The following is a 12,065-nucleotide window of genomic DNA, read 5'->3' on the forward strand; positions in this document are numbered from 1 at the left end:
CTTGGCATTCAACTGGAGATACCTGACATCTTATTCTTTATATTTTGCAGCTAGATAGGATATGGGGTCCCTGAAGGGCTCACCTTATTTTGTTGCCACCATCTTGGTTACAAACTGGTAATAAGTCCATCAGAACCTTGTAGAAGTATCGAAGCGTGAAGTCAATGCCCATCACAGCCACAGTATGCCCGGAAGACAGCTGTGTACTTCATGTGAAAATGATCAGTGAGAATAAGAGGTGTGTCTTATTTAAAGGCAAAAGCTATGTTCACTCATAAGGACATTGTCTGGTATCAGAAACACATGACTCCGGTTTTCCGCACTTTCCACCCTTGGAGAAACAATGAACTAAATGACTAACTTAGCATAACATGGAGATTTGACAAGAGAAAAATGTAAGATTAAAGGTAGGACTTCCCAAATAAGACTAGCCCAAAACATGGGCAGCTGTGGAATATGGCTAGTCCTAACTATAGATGGTCAGACAATGGTGGGATTATTCTTTGTCAAGAATATGGGGGTGGTGGGGGGACAGGCATCAGCTGGGAGGTTTAATGTGTGGCTGTTAGGTTCCTTCCAACAAGGAACCTTTATTTTTCCTTCAATTTTTTTTTTTCTAATTGAGGTATAGTTGATTTACAGTGTTGTTAATTTCTGCTGTACAGCAAAGTGATTCAGTTATACATATTTATACATACTTTCTTTAATATCCTGTTCCATTATGGTTTATCACAGGATACTGAATATAGTTCTCTGTGCTATACAGTAAGACCCTGTTGCTTACATCTGCTCACCTCAACCTCCCACTCCATCCCTCCCCCAAACCCCTCCCCCTTGGCAACCACCAGTCTCTAACAATGAAACTTTAGACAAGGAGCCTGAGTGATGTCCTTAGTTATTTCCTTCATTTTAGATCATGATAAATCTATAGTTACTAATCTATACATCTCGTTTTATAGAGCCCTCAAAGGTTAATTAGTTTTAGGTCATACAAAACTTAGTGAAAACAACGTTTTGTTTTCTTTCTATAACACTAAAGTTGGCTGTACTCAAAACTCAGCTCACGTTCTAGAACGAGACTCTCCTGGTTCATAGGCCAGTTCTGTCTCCATTCTAAAATGCTACTCTCAAAAACAGAAGCACCAAGGAAGAGAAAGTTGGGCAACACAACATGACGCTTGCTAGCTTTTTAGCTCTGGAATCAATCAGATCTGGGGTTAAAACTTGGCCTTGCTGATTTTCTATCTATGTGGCTCCTGGGAGGCTACTTAACCTTTCTAAGCCTCAGTTTTATTATCTGAAAATGGGGTTAATAATAGCTCAGAAGAAACTTCCCAAAGTAAAGTCCTCTTTGGGAAAATCAAAACTTGGGAGTGAAATTAGCTTTGCTATGTGGACAACTGGTTACTAACAACACTGATACTAACATATTAACTCAACTCACCACTCACCACCCCCATCCAAAAAAAAAAACAACAAACCCAAAAAACAAGAAAAAACAAACAAACAACAAGAAAAAGGGACCATGACCCATAATGAAATTTCTATCAGAGCTTTGCTGTCAAAGCTGTTTTCGGCATGGGATGGGGGAAGACCATGTTGTGGGATTGCCTTTGAGAGGTTATTGCCTCAATAAGAGCCCCTATTATTACTTAAGTAACTTAAATTCTCCCATGGAAGAACGCCAAGACTCAGTTGCCTTACGGGATTTGTGCATTGTAGAAAAGAATATTTTGCTGAAGCATTAGTCAGAAGAAGTCTAAACTTCTCTTGTTTGTTCAGGAAAGAGTGATGAGTCTAAACAATAGCCATCATTACGATAATAGTAATGGCTTCCATTTCTGAATGTTCACAATTTATAGGCATTCTGGTAGGCATCTGAATATATCACTTCAATGATTTCTCACAGAAACCTTATGAGGCATTATTTCCAGAAAACTGAAGCTTGGGGAGATTAAGTATTTGGCTAAAGTCACACAGTGAATAACTAGTAGAAGCAGGGATTTAAACTCAGTGCCTTCAACTCCAAAGCATATATTCCTAACCAACAGGGTTTCTGCCTCCTTAGATCTGCATGGTACTCAAGAGTTTCCAAGCAATTTTAAACCATCTACTTAATTTCCTGTGAAGACATCAGAAAGGAATTATAGTTCCTATTTCATAAACGAAAAATTAGGTTTAGAATGGTTAAAAGACTTAAAGAAGATTGAGCACCTTTTATTTATGGTTTAGAGACTAAATCTGGTTCTTTCTACAATACTATAGCTGCCTCCGTGAAAAATACAATTCAGTTTTTGTGGGACAAGTTGATTTTGTTTCTAAAATTCCCCTGTATGACTGCCATCTGCCCCTGTTGACGATAAATGTGCTGAAGTAAAAGCATATATTATATATTGCCCATGGAAGTCTAGCATTCATATTTTCACCTGCATTTAAAAAATGTACATGGTTACTATAGCAACCCACAAAGAATACCACAGAAAAGTCAAACTAAGCCTACATTTCTCAGCACAACGGTCCATGCTGTTTGCAGCACTTTGGTGAGATTTTCACTGCCAAAGACTTGTCTAACCAGTCCCTTAATCGTTGACTGTACTTCATCATCACTACCACATTATCATCCTCCAAAGAACGCATACCTAGATTCTCAGGCCACTAATAATGCTGATGAAAGAAACTGTTTCACTGATAAGTGAGCACTGAAAGACCCTGTCCTCAAGCTCTCAGCCCGGCCGCTTCTGAAAACCAAGGGAGAATTAGAGTGATTCCCCAACAAGTTGAACGTTAGCTTAAGTTCCCTCTTCTGACCCATTAAAATGCAAGAAATTTAAAGCACGAATAGCGTGATAATAAAAATAACTACCATTTATTGGGGATTTGACATTGGCAAGTGTAGTGCTAAGCATTTTACATGCATTATCTTTAATTTTCATTATGTTAGTTCAATTTGGGCATTGTTACCTCTGTTTTCCACATGAGGCTCAGAGAGTCATGGAACATAATAATAATAAAAGTATTTAACAGTTATTGAGCCCTGACCATGGGCTACACACTGTTTTAGGAGCCTCACATATATTATTTACAGTAATCTTTAAATAATCATTTGAGATAGGCCCTAATATACTTCTTTCACAGGTGAGGAAACCAAGGCAGAAAGGAACTTGTTAATAGTCATACAGACAGTAAATGACAAATCCGCGTTTTCAGAGTGGAATCACATCTTAGGAGGAGGGCAGGTTCTCAAGTTGGCACATGAGACCAAAATCACTGGTAATCACTTGGAAAAAGTACCTCAGCAGAGCCCACCTATGAATATACCCATTAAAGCTATAGTTGCTTTGGTTGAAAACCAGAAGCGTTAATTGACTTGCATTCTAAACTATGGTGAATGAAATAGATGGCTTTAAATAATAAAAACACGCTCAGCTAAGGAAAATGTTCAAATCATCAAGTCCATGGGATTGCATATTGATTAAGGCAAGAGCAGGTACTTATTCCTGAAATATACTCTCATTGAGTGACTGAGGGACAGGATTTAAATGGCCATTTAACTCTTGTTAAACTCGAATAGCTAAACTTGTGTGGGCTAAATACACTATAAACAGTAACCAAATAAGGGAACTGAACCCAGGTTTTTTCTAAGTTGAAAGCCCATCACATTTCCATCATGTGTCATTTGGGCTGACACCATAAATATTTATAAATAAATGAAATGAAAATTCTTCCACCCTTCCAAATTCTAATAAAAACATGTATAGGAGCATAAAAATCTGTACCTCTCTGTGACCTCCTCCCCCAGCCCAACAAAAAGAATACTGTGTAGAAGGAAAAGCTAATGGCTCTTGATAATGAGTGGCAGATGGGAGAAGCCGGGTGGAATGTCAAAGCCTAAGTAAGACACACACAGGTAGGTAGGCATTCTCTCCCTGCTCCCCCGGCGACATCTTTAAGAGCCCAATTCCGGCCCATGTCCTTGTCGTCAAAGACCAAGGTGACTGCTGCCCCCTCAAAGAGACCACGTTTGTTTACTTTTTCCCAATTGATTAGAATAGATGGGAGAAATGACAAGTTTTGCTATTCAGACAATAGTAGGTGTATGCCTTACAGGCGGCCTGTTAATGAAAACATTGAAAAGATCTGTTCTAAAAGAATGTTTACTTGTTTATATGTGATGGAGCCAAACAGATACCATGTCCTGAAAAGAAATCAATATTTGGCTGGCAGCAGGGCCCTGCCTGCCATGGAGACACAGGTCATGATATTGAAATTCCACACAGCACTGCTTCCCAATTCTTGATTCCAACGTACTAGAGAAGAATTCTACTGAATGTCAGCCATTTGATATATAATGAGCCTGTGAAAAGCCTAAAGTTAAGCAAGAAAATCTGTCTCCCATAAATTTTAAGGCATCATTACAGATACCAGTCAAAATATGGTCTTTATTGGTTGCTAGGGAAAAACAGCGATTTGTATAATGAAGGGATTAAAACAATGTGTTTGGACTTGCCTCTCTAACCAACATTTCACTGACATTTGTAGCTTAAATACTGAAACCTCAAAAGCCTGAAATGTAAAGCACCCTAAATATATTTACAGTAATACTGACATTTTATAGCATGCTTGGAAAATCAATTTTCAAAATGCTTTTTCATTCCTCAAGAGAGAGCAAGGACAAAGTAAAAAACAGCAACAAAACCATAACAACAACAACGAACTCCTATATATTCTAAAGAGACCCAAATACAAAAGGAAACAATCTCAAGTCTTGATACATTGTTTTCTTCACTAAAACTACTCTGTTCTTGGGAAAACACTCTCTGAAAATCATAATTGTCAGGCTCTTGGTGCTATTTCTTTGATTGGTTTACGACTGGCATTTCTAGGAACTGCTTTACTGAATCTAACATCTTTCTTTTTCTTTTTCATAAGCACCCTCACGGCCACTAACAGGGCTAAGTGCTTTTGACTGACTCAATCACACGATAATCGTGTGAGGTAAGTATTATCCCCATTTTACAGACATCAGGAGGAAGGTCAGGGTATCCAAGATGGCACAGCTAGAGAAGATATTCAAACCCCAGCTTGCCCCACAACAAAGGTCATACTTTTGCCACTAATTCTTGGTGTCTACTATTCTATTCAGATTTTCAAAGTATCCTTAATGTGTTTAAGAAATGAGTAAAAATTAATTGAAATATTACCTGGATGAATGAATTGTATGACTGATGGTCACTACATAGCCAGCTCCTCCAACGTCTAAGTAAGGTCCAGTCAAAGAAATCAAACCTGGATTAGCTACTGCGTGGAGATACCTAATGGAGACCAAAGAAAGTCGTTACTTGAGGGTATGAACAACAGCTTTGCACATTTCGAAGAAAAGTGAGCTCGTAACCCTAAAAAAATATTATAAATTGTGCTTATGTTACATTCAAGTTCAAAAGGATTCCTCCCTTTTATGTCCAACTGTAGCATCAGCAACAAGGGGTCAAGAAAAATACGAAATTCTCTTTAAAAAAGATGCTGAACTCAGTATATATGTGAGCTTTTAATAAGGTCTATAGTAGAGATGTTTTAGAGGCTGAAACAAAAATTAACAAATCAAGTAGAAACAAATACAACTGGGCACCTAGAAATGTCCCCTGGATTGGTAAAGGTGGGGGAACAGGCAGTAAAACTAGCGGCCACTCATGAGTGACTCAGTTACTAAGCGGCGCAATGCTAGATATCCTGTTTTCATGCCCAGGTTGCCCTCCTGCTATACCACCTGACTAGTTTTTGCTTTTGAAAATCAGAGTCAAAATAAATCCCAGAAGTAAAAAGTGTTTTTCAGTTTACACGTGTCCATTTTTCATAGGTCACATATGAGCTGTCATTTGATGCCATCATCACACGCAGTGACATTAAGTATACCCGCTGGGGACACACTGCATACAAGATGGGAATCAAACCACTAGGAATTGAAATGGCCAAGTATCAAGTATTTCGGTCTCAAAATTTCAATGAAGAGATAAAAGCATTGTAGACAGAGGAAGCCCACAAAGCTTTTGTTAATATTACATTTAAAAAATGATTCAAAAACATATTTTCACTGTCATGAAAAGTATCTTCTTTAAATATGACTGCCTGAAGTTGCTTTATTGTGTGTACTTATCATGTCTCTTTGGGACTGGAGGCGGGGGGGAGCCTTTGATAATGGAAGCCCCTAAAACTCACCATTGTCTCCTAGTGGGATCAAATGCTTTGTCCATGAGGGAACCAGGATAAATTCTGAGGACGCCATTGGGCGTTGCTATGTAACGGCGGACAATGTAAGTGTTCAGGCTACTCATTTCCATTTGTGTCATCCATTCATCTGTGACGTGGCTGGTAGCCATTACTTCATTTCTGACAGAGAACTGGGAAACAAAGGAAGACATAGCAGGGATCCTTTAAGACTCACATGAAAAGAGAGAGGCCTGCTGGCAGAGCTTCCCAAAGCTCTCTTGCAGAGAAGCCAAGCCCAATTACTTTTTAAAAATCTTTCCACAGCAGATGGATACAGCCAAACTTGGTGAAACAAAAGCTTCCTGAAATATAGCCAGTGGACGTGTGATTTACTTAATTGTTCATCCTAGCTAGGCTTTCTGTGTTTAAGAGGAAAGATCCTATAATGCAGCACTAAATACACACCCAGACACACATACAAACACGTGTACACACACCCCCTAAAGCTCTGCTTCTTAAACTGCATCACATTTATCTCAACAGACAGTAGGGGCACTTTACTTCATTCCCCTGGGAAAAACGGGGCTGGAAAGTTTCACTGGTCTCTAACTCACACCCCCCTACCAAGAAAGCCCCTAGTGCATCTAAGCCTTGAAGAGATTCTTCATCTGGCCCATAGGGCTTCTTAATCCATCAGAAGGGTCCTCGCCGGCCAGCCTCCCCTGGGCCACACACTCTGCCTTTCTGGCTCTCCAGCTGAGAGGCACAGATCCAGAGCTCGGCTTCCCACTTCAAAGGTTCCCTACCAGAACCCCCTCCCAGGCCTGTGGAGGGGTGCAGCAGAAGTGCAGCCCCGGGACAGCACTCACTTTGAGCCCCGGGTTAGCAATGAGGCGGGTGTTGTCGCTGAGATAGGCTGTGTAGTGTTCCACCATGCGCTTTGTCTCCGGCTGGCTGAGGTGCTCATAGGGGGAGGAAAAGCTGCCAGCAGACAGCATGACGGTTGGACTTTCTGAGAGAGAAGGAAACAAAGCAGGCCTGAGAACACGGAGCCTGCATCTCAGGCCCAAACAAAAGCATGGCTAAGGCTCTGCCCATCTGTCAGCTGTGGTGGCTTAAAAGTCCTCCCTAAGGAAAGCAAAGAACTCCACACTGGAAGGAGCTGGGAAAGAAAAAAGTCAGATCCTCTCCCTGCAGGGAGCTTACAGTCCTGAGTGAACCTAAAGAGATACAAGAGCTGAGAATGACAAATAGTCAACACATCTTAGGTCTACATATAGTATCCTACACTTATTACGGTCGAGGAGGCAGCATATGACATGGAGCCAGACTGGGCTGAGCCTGGGCTCTACCATTTCCTGGCTGTGTGATGCTGGGCAAGTTGTAATACATGTGATGTTTTTATCATCTGCAAAGTGGGGGAAATAGCAGCGCCGACCTTATAGAGTTATGGTATTATACTAGTTAATATACACAAAGCAAATGATTTAATAAATGTAAAGTATTTAGAACAGAGCTTGCACAACTCAAGTGCTTCTGTAAGTGTTAACTCTTATTGTTCACGTTGGTATGATTATCGAGGAAGAAGGAAAAATGGAAGAGTGGAGTCGACGCAAAAATCAACTAAAAAAATTCTTCTCGCAGACGGGGACGGCCAAACATGGCATAAACAAAATCTATGGAAACAACGGAGTAGTTAATATACACATATTTAATTGTTGGTCTTATCTAAGAGGAAAAGCCCAGTTCTCTGTTTACGACAGAAATCCTTGCAATGAATTACATTTTGAAACAAAAACACTACATCTCTGTCTCTGAAATTTTACTCTTCAATCGTATATTTTTAAAAGCATTAGAAAGCACTATCACATGTCCTATCTCATTTAAATCTGTGGGTCCTTTTCTTTTCCTTTGTTAGTTCTCACTCACAGTGTTTTGTTTCCTTGTGGCCTGGTTATCTCTGACTGGACACTGTACTTAACAAATTTGTAGGAAATGCTGAGGCTTAACAGGATGGGAATATCTTCCTCTAGAAAGGATACTGCATCTTGCGCTACACACCAAGATGAGGCAGGAGATGGTAAGGTGAAAACAGTTCCCAATAAGGAGACAGGATACTGGCCTAAGTGCTATACGGGGAGACTCTGGTATTCAACAAGTCCACGATGAGTGAGCGCTTGAGGTTCCTTAGACAACTCAGATGACAGCAATCCCATGTCAAGGGCTGATTTAGTTCCAATTCACCTTTACCCTAAAGATATAGTCCTTTGGGAACTCTGCTAAAAGCATGTATGTGTGTGTGGAAGGGAGGAGTTTTCCTTGTGAGTCTTCTCCTTTTGAGAACCTTGGATTTGATTTTGGCCTCTCTTCCTAGCCCTGAGCAGCTACCTAAAGCACAATTTCACAGTTGTTTCTTCTGTATTGATAAATATGTACACTGTAAAAGCAGCTTTAGGGGTTGGCTTCCTTCTCTGTGTTCTTATATTCTCCTAGACTTAGGTCCACTACCGATTAGGTTAGTTCTCTGATACTTTTCAAAAAATTTAAGAAAGGTTCCATCCAGGATTTTTGGTTGAACCCAGCAGGATGGGTCAGAATTACCTAGTCTTTCTTTACCAGAAGACAATGCTTCCAGTAATGCTATGTCTCCTTTAACTTTCATACCATCATGGTATAGCTTGGGAGTTATTATTATATTCATATCAAGGAGAAGAAAGGCAGAGGCTTAAAAAAGTTAGGTTGCCTAGCAGTGAATTCATGTGTATATACTCATGGGGTCCTCCGTGCAAGGATGTGCCAGAGAGAGAGGACTGTCCTGGAACTCAAAGAGCTTAGGAACCAATTGGAGAGACAAGGATAAAGAAAAAAGAGGAAAACAACAATACTGGAACAACACAATAATATAAGAAATGTCTCAGGGACAAAAGAGTTGGGCCAGAGGAAGGGAAGGAGAGACAACTTGGGGAGTGGGCCTTTCCTGTAGTGACATGGATTGAAGGAGAGAAAAAACCAATATATAGGACCCAAAGCTTTACGGCCAGGAGCTAGACACATAGCTCTAATTTACATAAGATACATAGTACTTATATACACACTTGTGTACTTAATTGCACTGGATGATATACTCTTTTAAAATTCCTCTCTGCCTCTTTGTGTACCAAGAAAGACAATGTCCCCTCCTTCAGCCCTCTTGAAGGGAGCTCTGACGTACATTTAATACCTTGCCTCAAAATCCCCATCATCAATGAAATTAGATGGAAACCACTTATTTGCCATTGTTTCCCTTATTTTCCATTTCTTTAAAAAAATATTTCAATTATCCTGCTTCATTTTCATTACCAACTGCTACTAAACTTCCCTTGGTGACTTCTCCACACATTGTCCTGGGGGGAGTTCTATGGCCAAAGTGAAGTTGGGTGGTACAGTGGAAAGAGCACCCACTGAAAGTCAGACACTGGCATAAGGTCTGTCTGTGTGCCCCAGGATCAGCCCACTAGTCCTATGTAAAGTATGGGAGTTGATAAAGCTCTACGTTTTCTGGGCATCTCTGTGAGGCAGCACCGTCCAGCTGAAATACAATGCAATCCCCAATTGTAATATAAAATTTTGCAGTAGTCACATGAAGAAAAGCAAAACCAAAGAGGTTAAATTAATTTTACTAGTATATTTTATAGATGCCAATATATCCAAAACATTACCACTTTAACATGTAATCAATACAAAAAATTAAGCATGTATTTTATACTTACAGTAAATCTCAACTTGGTCTAGTCACATTTTAAGTCCTCAAAAGCCACATGTGGCTAGCGCCTACCATATTGGACAGTGTGGCTATGAGCGATTAGCCAAAGGAAATAAAAAATCTAGGCTTGAGCTTTTTTCTCATCAAGAAAAACTGTTGCACTTCACTGTCTCAAATTTTAAAAGAACGACCTTGCAAATCAACTATACAAGTTGCCATCCCTGGCCCTCTCCAAGTCGTCCACACCACTGGAGTGTGTCATAGATGAGACTACTTAGGCTGCCCACTCTCTTGATCTCATTTCCAGGCAGAAACTCTATAGGATGGAATTCAAAAGAGAAACCCAAACACAACTGCTCTCATTTGGAACCCAGAGACTGCTGACTTCTATCTTTGATCCTCTTCCCACCTGTGCCCCCTCTATTCAGTTTTCCAGGTGTCTAATGATTCTTATTCACTTTTTGAACCCTAAGTATTTTCAACACTGAAAAAGAGAATACCTGTTTTAAAGTACTGTGACTACACCGTGATGTACTGACAACATACACTACGGATGCCTAGTATGTGCCTTGCACATGGCAGCATGCAATAAAAGGGGCAAATCAGGCATGGGAGAAGCATGAGCCCCATCTCAGCCTTGCTACTTTCTGTGTTACCGTGGGAAAGTTATGTATTTCAGTAAACTCAAACATCCTCATCTGTAATAGTTCAACTCAGATGATGAATGTAAAGTACCGGGCACAGAACACATGTAAATTCCCTTTTGCTTCCTTTGAATTATTTGCCTATCTCCTGAGCTCTTTTCAAGCAGGGACCTGTGATAGATACAGATATGCTATATAGATATATAGGTATGCTACCCTTAGACCCTTAACCATTTCTCCACCTCCTGCCTTGTATCCCTATATCGGTGTGCTTGCCTCTAGTGGGCCATACCTGTCACTCTCCTTGATGGACATTTTTTGGGTTGCTAAAACCTCTTTGTCCAGCACTAGCAGAAAGCTGAAAGTGACTAAGGAATACAAAAGTCCAGCTCCCTTTCTTGAGTCTGGACAAACTCTGTGATGTAATTTGCACTCCAAAGCCCCTCACGGGATTAGGCTGAGGCTGGAATGTCACTTAAAATCAGACTCTTGCTTGCTTTCTCCTCCTTCCTTATCCTGTTTCCTTCACCTCCTCACTAGTTTCTTCTGAGAGTTCATCCTTAACAAATCACCAACGCACAAATCTTCATCTCAGCGTCTGACGGAGAACCTGATACCAGGCAAGGCCTCAAATTGTTTTTACATTTGCCTCCCCACACTGGCACTGCAGGTACTCAACATCTCAATTCAAACTGATACTCATGGTGAGCTGCTGTGAGGAAGACCACAAAGGAAGCTGAGAAGCGCCAGGGCTTTACCTAGCGTGGCCAGCTGTTTGAAGTGGAGGCAAGCGCTAGGCTGGCCCAGGAGGTCCAGCCGGTGGTACAGCAGCTTGCTGCTGGGGACAGTGTTGAGGTTCTTCAGTTGTTTGACAGGTATTTCCGGTTGTATCACCACAATACAGAGAATGAAGGAAGTGTCTTGCACCTGGAAAAATCAAGAAAGAAGTTCTAATACAGAAAATGAAAGTTCCAGGGGAGAGCGACTTTGCCTACATTATTTTCTGCTCTCTCTGTCTTCTACTCCACATGGAAAAACATTTGATGAGTGAAGGAAAGACATGGAGATGGGGTAGTAGAAAATGGCTCTAGCAAAAGATTACATTTTCTAATTTTTATTTTCCTTTCTGATCGAGGGAAATTAATGAATGTAACAGAAAATTATGGAGCTAATGAAGGGATCAGAAAATAGTTCCTTTGAAACAGTACCTACTCCTAGTCCTCTTTTGCTTATTTAAGTTAATGGATACAAGCTGGGACACGGCATAAGAACACAAAACTTATTTCTGTTTGGGTTTGAAATGCATTTTAAAATATACAGTTGGTTTTGAAATGACTGTTCCGAGAACTGACTACTTTAAATGCCAATGATAAATCCATATAACACGGCCCATCCAGAATCTGGTTTACTCATTCTATTCCCAAAGAACTCTTTCTTTGCTCTTGGTTGGAGGTGACTAGGATCTCAGACTCATG

At 40.5% G+C, this 12,065-nt stretch overlaps 1 protein-coding gene across 2 annotated transcripts in view; it reads right to left on the reverse strand.

Moving 5' to 3' along the window:
- CACHD1 (cache domain containing 1) overlaps nt 1-12,065 on the reverse strand; it is a 125,098-nt gene that overhangs the window by 21,189 nt on the left and 91,844 nt on the right. For both annotated transcript variants that reach the window (XM_024764775.1, XM_024764774.1), the window contains 5 exons: nt 11,349-11,517; nt 7,074-7,216; nt 6,214-6,395; nt 5,202-5,312; nt 84-206 (listed from right to left, as the gene is read on the reverse strand). In XM_024764775.1, the coding sequence (XP_024620543.1) occupies nt 84-206; nt 5,202-5,312; nt 6,214-6,395; nt 7,074-7,216; nt 11,349-11,517 (728 nt within the window). The remainder of the gene's footprint in view (nt 1-83; nt 207-5,201; nt 5,313-6,213; nt 6,396-7,073; nt 7,217-11,348; nt 11,518-12,065) is intronic.

Source organism: Neophocaena asiaeorientalis, unplaced genomic scaffold, assembly GCF_003031525.2.
Source record: "Neophocaena asiaeorientalis asiaeorientalis breed wild unplaced genomic scaffold, Neophocaena_asiaeorientalis_V1.1 scaffold135, whole genome shotgun sequence".
Lineage (NCBI taxonomy): Eukaryota > Metazoa > Chordata > Mammalia > Artiodactyla > Phocoenidae > Neophocaena > Neophocaena asiaeorientalis.